Below are 20,387 nucleotides of genomic sequence, written 5' to 3' on the forward strand. Positions count from 1 at the left end.
AGCAAAACGAAGATAATGGAATGTAATCGAATTAAGTCGGGTGATGCTGAGGGAATTAGATTAGGAAATGAGACACTTATAGTAGTAAAGGAGTTTTGCTATTTGGGGAGCAAAATAACTGATGATGGTCGAAGTAGAGGGGATATAAAATGTAGACTGGCAATGGCAAGGAAAGCGTTTCTGAAGAAAAAAAATTTGTCAACATCGAGTATAGATTTAAGTGTCAGGAAGTCGTTTCTGAAAGTATTTGTATGGAGTGTAGTCATGTATGGGAGTGAAACGTGGACGATAAATAGTTTAGACAAGAAGAGAATAGAAGCTTTCGAAATGTGGTGCTACAGAAGAATGCTGAAGATTAGATGGGTAGATCACATAACTAATGAGGAGGTAATGACTAGAATTGGGGAGAAGAGGAGTTTGTGGCACAACTTGACAAGAAGAAGGGACCGGTTAATAGGACATGTTCTGAGGCATCAAGGGATCACAAATTTAGCATTGGAGGGAAGCATGGAGGGTAAAAATCGTAGAGGGAGACCAAGAGATGAATACATTAAGCAGGTTCAGAAGGATGTAGGTTGCAGTAGGTACTGGGAGATGAAGAAGCTTGCACAGGATAGAGTAGCATGGAGAGCTGCATCAGACCAGTCTCAGGACTGAAGACCACAACAACAACAACAACAACAACAACAACAACACCTTAAAGAGGGGCTAGGGCACAAAATTCTCCTGTAACAACCGAGTCTTAATCGATTTCTGTCACGAATGTTGGTAACTACGCAGTACCGCTCTCGGCGGGTGCCAGAGAACAAAACCCAATCTCTGTGTCTCACCATTTTAAAGTGTTCTCAGGACTGGTGGCTAATTTGTCAATACGGCGGGCTAACTAAAGCGATAAGCTTAATTTCGAAACTGCTCTCTCTTTTTAGGGCATAAATCATCAGAACGCTTTGAGGCATTTCCTTGCAGTAATTTCTGCAACGACGTAACTCGCTTTAAGGAATGAGTCGAACTGTGAGCATATTTCGTTAATAAGAAACTACTGCCCTGAAGGGTGGAATACTTTGTTTTCAGCAGACTGGCCCTCAAATTCATCATACGATGATGAATGTGTGGTGTCACCGCCAGACAGCACACCTGCTAGGTGGTAGCCTTTAAATCGGCCGCGGTCCGTTAGTATACGTCGGACCCGCGTGTCGCCACTGTCAGTGATTGCAGACCGAGCGCCGCCACACGGCAGGTCTAGTCTACAGAGACTTCCTAGCACTCGCCCCAGTTGTACAGCCGACTTTGCTAGCGATGGTTCACTGACAAATACGCTCTCATTTGCCGAGACGATAGTTAGCATAGCCTTCAGCTACGTCATTTGCTACGACCTAGCAAGGCGCCATGTTCAGTTACTATTGATATCGTAAATAATGTACAGACAAGAGCTACGTTCAAAATTAATGGATTAAAGTTAAGTATTCCACCAGTTACCTCCTTTTTTCTGAAGTCTAAATTCCTTGTCCTGTTCCAGACCTCACGCCAGCCTGCGTGCCTTTCGGCTTCCTTTAAAATTAGTGGGTTGGCTCTCCTGCCAATCCACAACAGAATGTTTCACGTCTTAATGTCGTCTGGTATTATACTAGTAAAACGCCGATACTTTAAAGAATCCAACTCCAATTGATAAAACAACTTCAAACGTATGATCACTTTACAGATAAATTAACAGGTTAAATATCGCGACAATAAGTATGTAGGAAGAGTTTAAAATTTTGCCTAAAGTTTGTTGGAATATGTTGAGTCATCTCATTACGAACCAGCAGATGAATATAATAGTCTGGGTAATTTGTGCTCCATTTTAAGCAAAAGCTAATTTTTCACGCGTCTCAAAGTTTACAAAGTCCGATCTCGTGAAGTATGTGTCGCACGATGATACAATTCTGCAGGGACAGGTATCATCCGCAGACTGTGTTGCGGATATCATTAACCAGTAAAGAAGCAATAGATTAAAACGTCATGTACGATGCTGAGATTTTACAGCATCAACAGCAAAAATGTGGTAAACTGTAAACTCTTTTTATCATTTCATCATTTTCTGGGCGTGTCTGCGAGAAAAACTTTCATTAATGTCTGAAGCAAAGATCAACAAAGTTCAGAATAAAATATTACGAACACGTAAAGCACTGAAAACTGGAAACATCCAACACGACATTTGCAAATCACTTCATGTAACAGAATCGCCACCCACTTGGCATAAAAGCGGCAATAATAATTTGCAGACATCTAATGCCTTCTACAACAACCCCCCTTCAACCCCCCCCCCCAAAAAAAAAAAACACTACAGTAACTTCAAGCATAAGATACGCCATTCTTCTCACTTGAACGAATTAATTTTTTGAAGTTATAATTTACACCTGAAATATCCGATAAAAAAAAAGAGTTTGCCCACTTGTTGTTTCCAATAAACGTGCGATTTCTCTCCCGGCGTAACATCAAGCGCCGGCACGTCAGCCTGGAACGATATATCTACATCTACAGCCATACTCCGCAAGCCACCTGACGGTGTGTGGCAGAGGGTACCTTGAGTACCTCTATCGGTTCTCCCTTCTATTCCAGTCTCGTATTGTTCGTGGAAAGAAGGATTGTCGGTATGCTTCTGTGTGGGCTCTAAGCTCTCTGATTTTATCCTCATGGTCTCTTCGCGAGATATACGTAGGAGGGAGCAATATACTCTTCGGTGAAGGTATGTTCTCGAAACTTCAACAAAAGCCTGTACCGAGCTACTGAGCGTCTCTCCTGCAGAGTCTTCCACTGGAGTATATGTCATCTCCGTAACGCTTTCGCGATTACCAAATGATCCTGTAACGAAGCGCGCTGCTCTCCGTTGGATCTTCTCTATCTCTTCTATCAACCCCATCTGGTACGGATCCCACACTGGTGAGCAGTATTCAAGCAGTGGGCGAACAAGCGTACTATAACCTACTTCCTTTGTTTTTAGATTGCATTTCCTTAGGATTCTTCCAATGAATCTCAGTCTGGCATCTGCTTTACCGACGATCAACTTTATATGATCATTCCATTTTAAATCACTCCTAATGCGTATGGAATTAACTGCTTCCTGTTGCGGACCTGCTATATTGTAACTAAATGATAAAGGATATTTCTTTCTATGTATTCGCAGCACATTACACTTGTCTACATTGAGATTCAATTGCCATTTCCTGCACCGCGCGTCAATTCGTTGCAGATCCTCCTGCATTTCAGTACAATTTTCCATTGTTACAACCTCTCGACATACTACAGCATCATCCGCAAAAAGCCTCAGTGAACTTCCGAAGTCATCCACCAGGTCATTTATGTATATTGTGAATAGCAACGGTCCTACAACACTCCCCTGCGGCACACCCGAAATCACTCTTACTTCGGAAGACTTCTCTCCATTGAGAATGACATGCTGCGTTCTGTTATCTAGGAACTCCTCAATCCAATCACACAATTGGTCTGATAGTCCATATGCTCTTACTTTGTTCATTAAACGACTATGGGGAACTGTATCGAACGCCTAGCGGAAGTCAAGAAACACGGCATCTACCTATGAACCCGTGTCTATGGCCCTCTGAGTCTCATGGACGAATATCGAGAGCTGGGTTTCACACGACCGTCTTTTTCGAACCCCGTGCTGTTTCCTACAGAGTAGATTTCTAGTCTCCAGAAAAGTCATTATACTCGAACATAATACGTGTTCCAAAATTCTACAACTGATCGACATTAGAGATATAGGTCTATAGTTCTGCACATCTGCTCGACGTCCCTTCTTGAAAACGGGGATGACCTGTGCCCTTTTCCAATCCTTTGGAACGCTACGCTCTTCTAGAGACCTACGGAATACCGCTGCAAGAAGGGGGGCAAGTTCCTTCACGTACTCTGTGTAAAATCGAACTGGTATCACATCAGGTCCTGCGGCCTTTCCTCTTTTGAGCGATTCTACTTGTTTTTCTATCCCTCTGTCGTCTATTTCGATATCTACCATTTTGTCATCTGTGCGGCAATCTAGAGAAGGAACTACAGTGCAGTCTTCCTCTGTGAAACAGCTTTGGAAGAAGACATTTAGTATTTCGGCCTTTAGTCTGTCATCCTCTGTTTCAGTACCATTTTCGTCACAGATTGTCTGGACATTTTATTTTGATCCCCCTACCGCTTTGATATAAGACCAAAATTTCTTAGGATTTTTTGCTAAGTCAGCACATAGAACTTTACTTTCGAATTCATTGAACACCTCTCGAATAGCCCTCCTCACACTACATTTCGCTTCGCGTAATTTTTGTTTGTCTGCAAGGCTTTGGGTATGTTTATGCTTGCTGTGAAGCTCCCTTTGCTTCCGCAGCAGTTTTCTAACTCGGTTGTTGCACCACGGTGGCTCTTTTCCATCTCTTACGATCTTGCTTGGCACATACTCATCTAATGCTTATTGTACGACGGTTTTGAACTTTGTCCACTGATCCTCAACACTATCTGTACTTGACACAAAACCATTATTTTCAGCCGTCAGGTACTCTGAAATCTGCTTTTTGTCACTTCTGCTAAACACGAAAATCTTCCTACCTTTTTTAATATTTCTATTTACGGCTGAAATCATCGATGCAGTAACCGCTTTATCATCGCTGATTCCCTGTTCTGCGTTAACTGTTTGTAATAGTTCGGGTCTCTTTGTCACCAGAAGGTCTAACATGTTATCGCCATGTGTCGGTTCTCTCTTTAACTGCTCAAGGTAGTTTTCAGATAAGGCACTTAAAAAAAATTGACTCGATTCTTTGTCCCCGTCACCTGTCTATATCCGGCAAATTAAAATCTCCACCCAGAACTATAACATGGTGGGGAAATCTACTCGAAATATCTTCCAAATTTTCCTTCAGGTGCTCTGCCACAACAGCTGCTGAGCCAGGGGGCCTATAGAGACATCCAATTACCAATGTTTGAGCCTGCTTTAACCGTGACCTTCACGGAAATTATCTCACATTTCGGATCTCCGTCAATTTCCTTCGATACTATTGCACTTTTTCTCGGTACAAACACGCCTCCCCCTTCACTGTCCAGCCTGCCTCTGCGGTATACATTCCAATCTGAGTTTAGAATCTCATTACTGTTTACACCTGGTTCCAGCCAACTTTGTGTCCCTAGTACTATGTGGGCATTGTGACCATTTATTAATGCGAGCATTTCTGGGACCTTTCTATAGACGCTCCTGCAGTTTGCTATTACCACATTAATATTTTTATTACATACAGCAGAGAAGGCTGTGAGACGACGCTGACTAGGACCGCACCACGCGGTCTAGGATTGGGGGGGCATGGAGGCAGAGGCGCGGCAGCAGCCAGGGACTGGCGAGGGGGGGGGGGGGGGGGGACACACAATAAGAGTGCTGCAATCGAGGTTACGGATTTGGGGATATTCAGTGTGAGCGACGAGAGCTGGTGAAGGACTGTCGAGGAGGAAGGTAAGCGGATGCAGAAGATAAGGAGGAGCACGGTGTCCGAGAATGTGGAGGGGCAGCACACGGGCGGAGATCGGGGCGGCTCGACGTAAGTAGTTTCTGGAAATTCTTGGGGGCGTGCCTACACTGCTGTTGCTGCGTCAGGCAGAGACTGTTCTTACTTGTACGTAAGGTATTTATCCGCCGACGCCGGGCGAGGGACTTGCAAGTAAAATGTGTCACATGTACGGAAATATACACACATTAAAAAAAAAAGTTTTCCAAGAGTTCCGGAACCTGTAGTACACAGAATGGAATAGAGATCAACATAAATCACATTTCCGCCCTTTTCATTGCTCATGAAAACCACACTTTGCATGTTGTACCACCATACAGCGAGACCTTCAGAGGTGGTGGTCCAGATTGCTGTACACACTGGTACCTCTAATGCCCTTAGCACCTCATCTTGCATTGATGCACGCCTGTACTCGTCGTGGCATAGTATCCACAAGTTCATCAAGGCACTGTCGGTCCAGATTGTCCTATTCCTCAGCGGCGATTCGGCGTAGATCTTTCAGAGTGGTTGGTGGGGAGTTAGGTTAGTGGTGGTAGCCCAATTGACCTATCTTCCCGCCAAAATCCGCCATCTTGGATGACGGGCCAAACATTGTTGCGATATGTCCATTCTCGTGCGTTTTTTATCCGGCGTCGAGAGCCGCGGCACCCATCTTGGAGGTACTTCTTTCATTTCTAATTCTTCAGTTAAAATGCGATATACCCTTTGAGATCACATCTGGCAAGCGTGATCAATTTCACGCTCTTTCAATCGCCGATCCTGTGTGACCATTTTGTGCACTTTTGCAATGATTTCTCGAGTAGTGACACATCTTGGACGACCACTTCGCGGATCACCATCTACGATGTCCCGACCAAATTTAAATTCATTTGTTCACTTGGCAACAGATGAATATGAAGGAGCAGAGTCCGCCAGAGTATTCTGGAAATGGACACGAATCTCCTTTGCTTTCATACCTTTCTTTACGAAGTACTCGATCACTGCCCGAGGTTCGATTTTTACCATCATCGCAAATCACTGCGCGGGAACAACAACTGGGGCCACATCACCGCCATAGCTCTCTCCCGAGAGTACCGTCGTGGCACGTGTTTACGGGCAACAGTCCAATGAATATCACGTGAACATCTCGTTGCGCTAGCACTGACCTCTCGTGGTGATTCCGAGAACTTTTCAAACCACCCTCGTGTTAGTAGTATTCTCCCATTGACTTTGGCTTTTAAAATAATTTTAATTCATAATACATTTGTCTCTTTGTTTTGTTTTGCCATCTACGTTAGACACATGTTCAACAGGCTGAAGAGCGGCTTGTTTGTACCGCCGGCCACATGAGGCGAGGTGGTATGAAATAACAATAAAGGAAAAAAAATCGGTAATCGTCTTCATAGATGATCAGATCCGGCTGCGACGTAACAGAACTCTTAGTCAGACCGTGTATCAAAACTGAAAGTCAGTTCTACACTATCTACACAGTCTTCAGCGACAGCAACAAATACACATCGTCATTTATATGGAAGTGGATTGTTTGCAAATTGTGTTTGTTTTGCGATATTGTCCGTAGTTCATTTACAATTCCTAAAGGTATTTTTGTTTCGTCGTTACAACTACAAAAAAAAATGCGTGTTTTTCTCACCAGGCGCTTTCCGCTTTATTAAAGTAAAGCATGTTGTACCAAGGTACAGCGAAACCTTCAGAGGTGGTGGTGCAGATTGCTGTACACACCGGTACCTCTGATACCCAGTATCACGTCCTCTTGCATTGATGCGTGCCTGTATTCGTCGTGGCATACTATCCACAAGTTCGTCAAGGCACTGTTGGTCCAGATTGTCCCACTCCTCAACGGCGATTCGGCGTAGATGCCTCAGAGTGGTTGGTGGGTCACGTCGTTCATAAACAGCCCTATTCAATATATCCCCTGCATGTTGGATAGTGTTCATGTCTGGAGAACGTGCTGGCCACTCTACTCCAGCAATCCGTTATTCTGAAGGAAATCATTCACAATATATGCAAGATGGGGGCTCGACCTGTGCCTCACCAATACGCAGCCGATACGGTCGCAGGATGGCACTCGTGCATCGTACAGCCGTTACGGCGCCTTCCGTGACCACCAGCGGCGTACGTCGGCCCCACATGATGACACCCTAAAGCAGCAGGGAACCTCGAACTTGTTGCACTCGCTGGACAATGTGTCTAAGGCGTTCAGCCTGACCGAGTTGCCTCCAAACACGTCTCCGACGATTGTCTGGTTGAAGGCGTATGCGACACTCATCGGTAAAGAGAACGTGATGCCAATCCTGAGCGGTCCATTCGGCATGTTGTTTGGCCCATCTGTACCGCGCTGCACGGTATCGTGGTTGAAACGATGGATCTCGCTATGGACGTCGGGAGTGAAGTTACGCATCGTGCAGCCTATTGCGTACAGTTTGAGCCGTAACACGACGTCCTGTGGCTGCACGAAAAGCATTATTCAATATGGTGGCATTGCTGTCAAGGTCCCTCTGAACCACAATCTATAGGTAGCTGTCCACCTCTGCAGCAGTAGCCCTCTGGCAGCCTGAGCGAGGCATCTCATCGACAGTTCCTGTCTCTCTGTACCTCCTCCATGTCGGAAGAACGTCGCTTCAGTTCACTCCGAGACGCATGGACACTTCCCTTGTTGATAGGCCTTCCTGGCATAAAGCAACAATGCGGACGTGATTGAACCGCAGAATTGGCCGTCTAGGCACGGTTGAACTACCGACAACACGAGCCGTGTACCTCCTTCGTGATGGAATGACTGGTACTGATCGACTGTCGGACCCCCTCCGTGCAGTAGGCGCTGCTCGTGCACGATTGTTTACATGTTTGGGCGCGTTTAGTGACATCTCTGAACAAACGGACTGTGTCTGTGATATAATACCCACCGTCAACGTCTGTCTCCAGGAGTTCTGGGAACCGGGGCGATGTAAAACTTTTTTTGAAGTGTGTACGTAACTGATGCACGCGTACAGATCGGAGACGCACGGTTGACGACATATGGAAGTTTGGGTCTGGCCGTGAGTCGTGCACCCATAGCCAAACAGCCGGCGCGCTAGTTCCGCGTGTTCGGTGACAGCTTTAGCCACCCTCTGTAAATAAATAAATAAACAAAAATTCACCGAGTGGAGGACCAACGAGGAACTAGCACAGCTGACATGGGATATTAACTCCGAACCAGTGCAACGAACAAAATGAGATTCGATACTTATCGGAAATGAAATCTAAAACACGAAATACAGACAGATTAGATTACATTTTTGATACGTATCGGAAATAAAACCTAAATACTGAAATAATTCCAATCTATGGACATTTATGGTACACTTTATTGTTGGAGATGTTAAAAATTCCGGCCTGTAGCCCAGCCTTCTGCTAAGACAAGAAAAGTATGGTACTATTTTACAGTTGTAACGGTTCCTAAATGCTTCATTTCTTATGTATTTGTTGCTATGTGTATTAGATGACGTGTTCCACCGTCGTTTGCAATCTTCCTTCTTCCGATTTGAAATATGTTTGTTTAACGAACGGGGTACATTTTTTTATGCTACATACGTAAGTAATACAATAAATTTTACACGGACATCTTTTGTTTTCTTTATTTTGCTTTATCGTGATGTATTTACCCAGGCAATTACACTGAAAAGCCGAAGAAACTGCTATACCTGCCTAATATGTCCCCCGCGAGTGCGGAGAAGTGGCGCAACACGACATGGCATGGACTCGACTAATGTCTGAAGTAGTGCTGGAGGGAACTGACACCATGAAGCCTGCACGGCTGTCCATAAATCCGTAAGGCTAAGAGGGGGTGGAGATCTCTTCTGAACAGCACGCTGCAAGGCATCCCAGATATCTCAATAATGTTCATGTCTGGTGAGTTTGGGGGCCAGAAGAGGTGTTTAAACTCAGAATAGTGTTCCTGGAGCCACTCTGTAGAAATTCTGGACGTGTGGCGTGTCGCATTGTCCTGCTGGAGTTGCTCAAGTCTGTTGCAATGCACATGAACTAATGCAGGTGATCAGACAGGATGTTTACGTACGTGTCACCCGTCAGAGTCGTATCTAGACGTATCAGGGGTCCCACATCACTCCAACTGCACACGTCCCACGCCATTACAGAGCCTCCGCCAGCTTGAACAGTACCCTGCTTTATTCATGAGATTGTCTCCATACCTGGACACGTCCATCCACTCGATACAATTTGAAACGAGACTCGTCCCGTCCAATGTCGTTGCTGACGGGCCCAGGCGAGGCGTAAAGCTTTGTGTCGTGCAGTCATCAAGGCTCTGAAAGACCATATCAGTGATGTGTCGTTGAGTGGTTCGCACGCTCACACTTGTTGATGGCCCAGCACTGAAATCTGCAACAGTTTGGGGAAAGGTCGGACTTCTATCACACTAAACGATTCTCTTCAGTCGTCGTTGGTCCCATCCTTGCAGGAACTTCTTCCCGTCGCAGCGATGTCGGAGATCTGATGTTTTATCGGATTCCTGATATTCACGGTACACTCGTGAAATGGTCGTACGAGAAAATCACCACTTCATCACTACTTCGGAAATGCTGTGTGCCATCGCTCGTGCGCCCACTGTAACACCACGTTCAAACTCTATTAAATCTCGAAACTTCCTGGCAGATTAAAACTGTGTGCCGGACCGAGACTCGAACTCGGGACCTTTGCCTTTCGCGGGCAAGTGCTCTACCAACTGAGCAAGGTTCGCAGGAGAGCTTCTGCAAAGTTTGGAAGGTAGGAGACGAGGTACTGGCAGAAGTAAAGCTGTGAAGACGGGGCGTGAGTCGTGCTTGGGTAGCTCAGTTGGTAGAGCACTTGCCCGCGAAAGGCAAAGGTCCCGAGTTCGAGTCTCGGTCCGGCACACAGTTTTAATCTGCCAGGAAGTTTCACAGCGCACACTCCGCTGCAGAGTGAAAATCTCATTCTATTAAATGTTGATAACCTGCCATTGTAGCAGCAGTAACCGATTTAACAACTGCGCCAGACACTTATTGTCTCATACAGGCGTTGCCGACCGCGGCGCCGTATTCTACCTGTTTTCTTATCTCTGGATTTGAATACGCATGCCTATTCCAGTACCTTTGGCGCATCCGCGTATAAATCATGTGGAAAGTGGAATCGTTTTAGGTAATAATTGTGAGGTCTCCGTAACTCCAGACAGTGACTAGATAGCTAACAGTCTCGCTTCGCAGCTTACAGGCTCTCTTGTCATTGTATTGTTTATCGTTAAGAATGATTTGATGATCAAGTAACTTACGGGTTCGCTGCCGGGTGACGTCGTCGACCACCGCCGATATGGGAAGCCCGTTGTCACCTACTCTAGCCAATTTGTTTATGGTGGACTTTGAGGAACGTGCATTGGAGTCAGCGACCTTCAAACCTGCGTGTTTTTTCAGATATGTAGACGATACTTCTGTTGTTTAGCTTCATGGTAGTGAGAATTTAAACCGGTTTATGGAACACCTGAATTCAATCCACCCGAATATTCAGTTCACTATGGAGGTGGAAAAGAATGGATGCCTTCCCTTCCTTAATGTGTTAGTCAGAAGAAAGACTGATGGTACGTTGGGACATTCTGTTTATAGAAAGCCTACTCACACTGACTTGTGTCTGCGAGCTGGTAGTTGTCAACATCCAGCTCAGCGTGAAGGAGCAAATCCGCTATTGCAGAATATTGCCTCGACACCAGTCATCTTATGGAATACAACAACACGGAGATTCGGGCTTGCACGTCCAGCTATTGGGATAGTGTTATTAAGGAAGCTGTTGAAATCAAACTATCAAGCAGCCTTATAAACAGAGATGGTGGATTTTGTTTAAATGCTGCTTGGAATCCGGCTCTGTCTCTCATCAAAAAACACAGAGACAGAATTAGTGCTACCTCACCTTTTGATTAATAGTCACTACCAATTTTTCTGATGTTGGTTATCTTTGGTTGGGTGTTGACTCTGCGGTTACTTGTTCTGTGTGTAGTATCTTCCATGTTTCTCCCCTGTGAACCGAGGTATTAAATTCCCTTGCACATTGCTTCCTCCTTGCAGTTGTGCCTTGAGAATGGCAGGGTGTGCTCCTGTCGAAATATCGGCGGTAGTCGACGACGTCACCCGACAGCAAACCCATAAGTTATTTGAACATTCAATTCGCCGGGAAGAGTTAAAGTCTGATGATGTTTTGCAGCTCCGAAAAGCATGTCTCACGCGTCCTTACATACTGCGAAAATCATCGATTCCCAGCTCCTTAGGTAGCAGAGAGTGGGTGAATCTCTTTCTCTGAATTAGTCGAAAGCTTCGTATATTTGTTTTATTTTATACTTCTAGTTCCGTAGGACGACATTGAGAAGCAACTCTCCATGGTCGCGCAACATCTCAGTATATGAAATAACTACAGTACTGTAATAATAGATAAAATAAAGTGTTTATGAGGCTACGAGCTATACGTTTATATAAACGCAATCAACTCTGTAACCTTAATTTTAAAAGGAACTCTTCGACAGAATAGGAGGAGTGATCGATGAGCAATCCCTTCAGATTTGATTCGAAAGCGCGCGGGTTACGGTTTAGCTTTTTAATTCTTGTGGTAGCTCACTGAAAATGGATTCAGCAGAACGCTGCACGCCTTTCTGCATAAGAGTCAAGCAGATGCGATACATAGGCAGACTGGGTTTCTCCCTAGTGTGAAATGAGTGAAAGCTGCTAACTCTTGGGAATAGTCTGATACTGACAACAAGAAGCGACATTAAACAATATATATACTGAGAGGCCAATGTCAGAATAACCAGACAAGAGGATCGCGAAGTTACACCACTTATTGCTCAAAACGCTCGTTTCTGGTCCAAAAATACCATTTGAGATTGGGATGAGCTACCTCAAAAGGTAAAACCATATGTTATAAGTGAATGAAAATAAGCGAAGTACACTACTTTTCGTGCGGAACTACGACTCAGTTTAGATAGATACTGTTCCAATAGCGAAGATGACAGCATTAAGGCTTTGAACAAAATCGTGAATATGGGCTTCCGGCAACAGTTTACTGTCTACCTGAACGCCTTGGAATTTGAAGTGTTCGGTCTCACTACTCACATGCCCATATCAGGTTTTCTTGCAGTGTGAGTTACGAACCGTAAAACCCGAGTCTAACTGTGATTTAGCTTATTTTCTGCAGAGCACGACGTTAAAGAATATACTGGGTATTACAAAAAGGTACGGCCAAACTTTCAGGAAACATTCCTCACACACTAATAAAGAAAAGATGTTACGTGGACATGTGTCCGGAAACGCTTAATTTCCATGTTGGAGCTCATTTTAGTTTCGTCAGTATGTACTGAACTTCCTCGATTCACCGCCAGTTGGCCCAATTGAAGGAAGGTAATGTTGACTTCGGTGCTTGTGTTGACATGCGACTCATTGCTCTACAGTACTAGCATCAAGCACATCAGTACGTAGCATCAACAGGTTAGTGTTCATCACGAACGTGGTTTTGCAGTCAGTGCAATGTTTACAAATGCGGAGTTGGCAGACGCCCATTTGATGTACGGATTAGCACGGGGCAATAGCCGTGGCGCGGTACGTTTGTATCGAGACAGATTTCCAGAACGAAGGTGTCCCGACAGGAAGACGTTCGAAGCAATTGATCGGCGTCTTAGGGAGCACGGAACATTCCAGCCTATGACTCGCGACTGGGGAAGACCTAGAAAGACTAGGACACCTGCAATGGACGAGGCAATTCTTCGTGCAGTTGACGATAACCCTAATGTCAGCGTCAGAGAAGTTGCTGCTGTACAAGGTAACGTTGACCACGTCACTGTATGGAGAGTGCTACGGGAGAACCAGTTGTTTCCGTACCGTGTACAGTGTGTGCAGGCACTATCAGCAGCTGATTGGCCTCCACGGGTACACTTCTGCGAATGGTTCATCCAACAATGTGTCAATCCTCATTTCAGTGCAAATGTTCTCTTTACGGATGAGGCTTCATTCCAACGTGATCAAATTGTAAATTTTCACAGTCAACATGTGTGGGCTAGCGAGAATCCGCACGCAGTTGTGCAATCACGTTATCAACACAGATTTTCTGTGAACGTTTGGGCAGGCATTGTTGGTGATGTCTTGATTGGGCCCCATGTTCTTTCACCTACCCTCAATGGAGCACGTTATCATGATCTGATACGGGATACTCTACCTGTGCTGCTAGAACATGTGGCTTTACAAGTACGACACAACATGTGGTTCGTGCACGATGGAGCTCCTGCACATTTCAGTCCAAGTGTTCGTACGCTTCTCAACAACAGATTCGGTGACCGATGGATTGGTAGAGGCGGACCAATTCCGTGGCCTCCACGCTCTCCTGACCTCAACTCTCTTGACTTTCATTTATGGGGGCATTTGAAAGCTCTCGTCTACGCAACCACGGTACCAAATGTAGAGACTCTTCGTGCTCGTATTGTGGACGGCTGTGATACAATACGCCATTCTCCAGGGCTGCATCAGCGCATCAGGGATTCCGTGTGACGGAGGGTGGATGCACGTATCCTCGCTAACGGAGGACATTTTGAACATTTCCTGTAACAAAGTGTTTGAAGTCGCGCTGGTACATTCTGTTGCTGTGTGTTTCCATTCCATGATTAATGTGATTTGAAGAGAAGTAATAAAATGAGCTCTAACATGGAAACTAAGCGTTTCCGGACACATGTCCACATAACATATTTTCTTCCTTTGTGTGTGAGGAATGTTTCCTGAAAGTTTGGCCGTAACTTTTTGTAACACCCTGTATATACTGAGAGCTGCATTGTTTGAAACATTATCAAAGTTGCACACAACATCCTTTACTACGGAGATAGTGTTAGCCAGCAAACAGAAATAGAATCACCTGTAATACTAGAAGGTATATCATTTGTACATAAATAGGAAACACGCGTGGCCCCAGCACCGATCCCTGTGGCACCCTCCCGATTAAGCGCGCCCCACTCAGACCCCAGATCGTGGCCTTTTGCGACGCTGTGCAGAACGACCTTTAGCTGTCTGTTTTTAAAGTAAGAGGTGAAGCCATTTTGAACTAGTCCCTGTGTTCCATAATGGTATAACTTGTGGAGCAATATTTTGTGATGCAACACAATCAAATGCCTTATGTTTAATCCATGCAATACCTCACATTGAAAAAAAATACACCATTTTCAGTTGTTAAACCACTTCTAAAAGCAAACTGTAGATTCTGTAGAAAGTATGTGAAATGAAATGTCCAGTTATCCTTACATACACATTCCCAAGAAGAAGGAAACACTGATGGCACAGAAATAGGTCTAAAATTGTTTACATTTCTCCTTTTTCATAAAGCGGCTCTACTACTGAGTAATTAAATCGTTCGGGAAACTGACCATTCCTAAAGGAAAACTTAGAAACACGGCTAAGTATACAGTACTTTAGTATTCTGTCAGGTACGCTGTCATATCAGTGAGAATCATTAGTCTTCGGTGATTTGATTCTTGACTCGATGTCCACCTCGTCAGTATCACGGAGGATCAGTTTCAGAAACCCATTGTCCAGGAGAGTTATATGATCCCCTCTAGAAACTATGCTTTTATTTAAAGCACCAGCTAACAAGGGAACCTCCCCATCGCACCCCCCTCGGACTTAGTTATAAGTTGGGACTGTGGAGAGGCCTTGAAAAACTGGACACAGATCAATCGAGAAAACAGGAAGAAGTTGTGTGCAACTATGAAAAAAATAAGCAAAATACACAAACTGAGTAGTCCATGCGCAACATAGGCAACATCAAGGATAGTCTGAGCTCAGGAGCGCCGTGGTCCCGTGGTTAGCGTGAGCGGCTGCGGAACGAGAAGTCCTTGGTTCAAGTCTTCCCTCGAGTGAAATGTTTACTCTCTTTATTTTCGCAAAGTTATGATCTGTCCGTTCGTTTATTGACGTCTCTGTTCACTGTACTAAGTTTAGTGTGGATAAAACCTTCCTCTCCCATGCCCGATTTAGGTTTTCTTGTGGATGTGATAATCATCCCAAAAAAGTGACGAAAACATAAAAGTTTGTCACATAAACTGCAACAAATTAATCCAACAGTTTCACAGTCGCACAGTTTTCGCTGTGCTCTCTCAAAACATATGTTTTTAAAGTTTTCAAATTTTTCCCTGTGTAGACCGTCAAATCCTGATATGTCCAAGAAATCTGAACATGACCTGGAATTTTGGAGAGCGAAGTTGATTATGTGTGAGTGCCTGAAATTTGATAATTGTCTGAAAACAAAAAATTAAACTCTTCATTCGAGGGAAGACTCGAACCAAGGACCTCTCGTTCCGCAGCTGCTCACACTAACCGCGGGACCACAGCGCTCCTGAGCTCACACTATCCTCGATGTTGCCTATCTTGCGCATGGACTACTCAGTTTGTGTATTTTGCTTATTTTTTTCACAGTTCCACACAACTTCTTCCTGTTTTGTCGATTGATCTGTGTTCAGTTTTTCAAGGCCTATCCACTGTGCCAACTTATAACTAAATCCGAGGGGGGTGCGATGGGGAGCTTCCCTTGTAAGTTCAGAGAGTGATTGTTCCTCTTTGGTTCTCTTTTGTGCTGTTACCTCTAACACAACCGAGACAAAACTGCAGTCTTTCATGTAAGACTAAGCGACATCTCGTCGAACATAACCTCAATGTTCAGCTTGCATCCAACGATTGGAACAGGGCGGCGCAGAAATCCCGAGTGAAAACTGAATGGGTAGGATGCACACAAATTTGCTGAAATCGTAGGTCGGTTGGTCTGTCTCTCTGTCTCTCGGTCGGTCGGTCGGACAGTCAGTCGGTCGGTCGGACAGTCGGTCGGTCGGTCGGACAGTCGGTCGGTCGGTCGGACAGTCGGTCGGTCGGTCGGACAGTCGGTCGGTCGGACAGTCGGTCGGTCGGACAGTCGGTCGGTCGGACAGTCGGTCGGTCGGTGTAGTGAGCGCCCTGTAAGCGCAAGCTGCCGGCCGTGCCGCCTTACCTGGCGGGGTCGGCGGCGAACTCGTCGTACTCGCGGCCGGCGTCGTCGAGCGCGTCGAGCGCGGCCTGGAGCGCGGGGGCGGGCGCGGGGGCGGCGGCGCGCAGCGCGTGTCGCCAGGCGGGCAGCAGCGCGAGGTGGGCGGCGCGCGCGCGGCGCCCGGCGGCCGGCAGCAGCAGCTGCCGCAGCGCGCGCTCCGCCTCCGCCGCCGCCGCCAGCAGCAGCACGTACTCGTTGTGCGTGGCGTGCAGCCGCCGGCACGCCTTCTGGAACTTGTCCCGCACCTCGTCCAGCTTGCGCCCGCCGCGGCCCGCTGCCGGCAACACCAGAAACAAAGTGGCTCTCAGCACTGCTCAGCTCATCAGCCCACTACAACTTAAACCTAAGGACATCACACACATCCGTGCACGAGGCACGATTCCGACCTGCGGCCGTAGCGGTCGCGCGGTTCCAAACTGTAGCGCCTAGAACCGCTCGGCCACCCCGGTCGGCCCAAAAAAACAGCTACCAAGCCTTAAACCGTCGGCACACAGACCGTGCTGTCGAGCACACAGGATTATAAAAGATGCATTACAAACAGTGCGGTACAAATTTGGAATACTTCTCCACATAAAGTAAACATTGTTTCACCATTCCCACATTTTAGTATAACCACAAGGTCAGTAGCAGAATCTTTGCAACATGTGAATTACGAAGCGTAAAAGAAAAAGGAGCAAAATATCTTTACACAAGTAGCGCAAGCTGTCCTGTAGATTAAGCCAATCGGACACCCCTCAAAAGGAGGTCAACTTATATTTACATAACATCAAACAAAAATAACATATACTTATATTAAACTAATAATAAAGTATCACAACCTAATAAAAACTCAAATGTTAGGAAAAAAAATTTGGAAGTGCTAAGACGCGAACCACCGCCCCTATTAGGGGACAGAGAATCCACTCATTACGCTACACGCAAACCTCGCTCCTTGTTCCTAATCATTTAATATATTACCCTGTGCTAAAGACGTTAATCGTAGACAATTATGTTACTAACTGAAATTTAATTATAAGAAACTGTACCAAGAACAATGCGTTTTGGTTGGATCTTCAGTGTGTCGCTGCCTTCAAATAGCCTACTCTCATAATACGCAAGTTACAATAACTCTTTTGCCACGAATATGATGTTTCTCATTATTTTATTGGAACGAATCACACAACTAACAACGGGTTTTCCAGTGATTCTCAATTTGCTGGAGCTCAGAAACAGCATATGTATATATAGGCTTGAAATGAATGTCAATATGGCGCCTCACAACTCTGTACTGAAGGGAGACGGCGTGCGTGTGACGTAGGTGGCGTTGTGCCATCTCATTGGTCAACGCTCAGACGCACGCTCAGAATATCTGACACGCCAGATATTGCTCTACACGTTCGGAAAGACTGCCGGAAGTGCTGTTCCACGCTATGACGTCAGAAACTCGGCACGCTCAACGCTCAACGTTCGGATGCACCGTCGTGAGCCGACGGCTTTACGTGTTTCAGAAAGAATATACATATTTCGAATGCATGTATTTATTTAACTTTAATACATACAAACATGAAGCTTTACACACATATTTACGAACCTCTCAAGTTCAGATTACAGATTTTCAATATGTCCTCTATCAGCGACACGAACAATATCACATCGATACTCAAATTCCTCCCATACTCGGGCAAGCATGTCCTTCGTCACTGATGTTATGGCAGTACGGATCCGGTTCTTCAACTGTTCCAGGTTCTGTGGGAGTGGTGGTACATAAACGTTGTCTTTAACGAAACACCACAGAAAGAAGTCTGAGGGTGTCAAAAGCGGTGACCGTGAAGCCCAGCTGAGACCTGCTAAGTCGCCAGCTCCTCGACGACCAATCCAACGGTTCGGTAGAGCTTCATTCAGATATTCACGCACTTAGCGACTCCAGTGAGCGGGTGTCCCGTCTCGTCGAGAAATGAAGTTGTCTTCGTGCAGCCTGGGAAACAACCAGTTTTGTAACATAGCGAGATACTGCTGACCGTTAGCCGTGTGTCCATCAAAAAAGAATGGGCTGTAAACAGATGACCGGGATATCGCACAAAGCACATTGACTTTGGGCGAATCTCCTACACGTTCAGTGGCTGCATGTGGGTTCTGTAGGCCCCAAGTTCGAACATTGTGTTTGTTTTGCCTTACCCCTAACACGGAAAGCCGCTTCATCACTAAAAACTGTACGAAAGCGTTATCATTGTCAATAGCATCAACAATCTCGTCGCAAAATGCCTCAAGTTTGCGTTTGCTATCAGGACGCAGAGCTTGTAACAGCTTCACAACCGACCGACGTCTCAAAACACGCCGAATTGTTATTGCAGGCTGTCGTAACTGCCGACTGGCACGACGAGTCGATTTTGAAGGACTACGTTGGAAAACTGTTTGAATTCGACCAGGGACACGAGGGCAGCCACGACTCTTTCCATTACACGCACATCCTGTGTCTACAAAGTGTCGATACCGTCTGCGAATGTTCCACCGACACAGAGGATCAGTTTGGTGCCTCAACCTGAAACGTCTTTGCACTGAAAGCACGGAATTGCACTTCGCAAACTAGAGAACACAAAATGATTTCTGCTGCGGAGTAGCAATTGTAAACATTTGACGGTTACAAAGCAAAACAGAAGGCAACTCACATCTACATCTACATCCATACTCCGCAAGCCACCTGACGGTGTGTGGCGGAGGGTACCTTGAGTACCTCTATCGGTTCTCCCTTCTATTCCAGTCTCGTATTGTACGTGGAAAGAAGGATTGTCGGTATGCCTCTGTGTGGGCTCTAATCTCTCTGATTTTATCCTCACGGTCTCTTCGCGAGATATAGGTAGGAGGGAGCAATATACTGCTCGACTCTTCGGTGAAGGTATGTTCTCGAAACTTCGACAAAGCCCGTACCGAGCTACTGAGCGTCTCTCCTGCAGAGTCTTACACTGGAGTTTATCTATCAACTCTGTAGCCTTTTCGCGATTACTAAATGATCCTGTAACGAAGCGCGCTGCTCTCTGTTGGATCTTCTCTATCTCTTCTATCAACCCTGGTGCACTTAGATAGCATCAGCCAAAGATCAAATTTACTATGAAGAATGGACAACTTAACTTTTTGGATGTATCAGTTATCAAACGGGCGGATGGGACCTTAGGCCATAAGGTTTATAGGAAGGGTACACATAATGATCGCTACCTTCATAAGAACTCAAACCACCACCCTAGGCAAAGGAGGGGGGTCATAAAAACACTAGTGGATAGGGTCAATAATATTTGTGAACCAGGCTACTTACAAGAAGAACTATATCATTTACGAATGGCTTTTGCGAAAAATGGTTATACGAAAAACGAGATTAACCGAGCACTTCACCCAGGTACAAAAATGCCTAAAAATAGGGGACAGCAACAACCATCAGCTGGAAAAGTATTTCTTCCGTTCATCCATAACATCACGGATCGCACTGGGAAAGTACTAGCCAAGTTTCAGGTGGAGACCATTTTTAGACCCACTAAGAAAATTAGTGAATGCCTAAGATCAACAAAAGATGCTCGTCACCCCCTAGCCACCCCAGGGGTGTATAAAATTCCGTGTAGTTGTCGCAGGGTTTACATAGGAACTACAAAAAGAAGCTTCAATACACGGTTGACGGAGCACGAAAGAAACTGTCGCTTGGGACATATCGACAAATCGGCAGCAGCGGAACATGTTTTTAAGGATGGAGATCATGAAATAAAATTTGGTGAAACAAGCGTGCTATCGAGGACGTCGCATTATTGTACACGTATGTATAGAGAGGCAATTGAAATCCACAAACATCAATACAATTTT

General features: G+C 45.5%; 1 protein-coding gene across 1 annotated transcript in view; it reads right to left on the reverse strand.

Moving 5' to 3' along the window:
- LOC126428018 (tyrosine-protein kinase Fer) overlaps window positions 1–20,387 on the reverse strand; it is a 638,139-nt gene that overhangs the window by 156,147 nt on the left and 461,605 nt on the right. The window contains exons 4-5 of the mRNA XM_050089898.1: window positions 16,721–16,839; window positions 16,530–16,678 (exon numbers count right to left, since the gene is read on the reverse strand). Of these exons, the coding sequence (XP_049945855.1) occupies window positions 16,530–16,678; window positions 16,721–16,839 (268 nt within the window). The remainder of the gene's footprint in view (window positions 1–16,529; window positions 16,679–16,720; window positions 16,840–20,387) is intronic.

Source organism: Schistocerca serialis, chromosome 12 (genome assembly GCF_023864345.2).
Source record: "Schistocerca serialis cubense isolate TAMUIC-IGC-003099 chromosome 12, iqSchSeri2.2, whole genome shotgun sequence".
Taxonomy (NCBI): Eukaryota; Metazoa; Arthropoda; class Insecta; order Orthoptera; family Acrididae; genus Schistocerca; species Schistocerca serialis.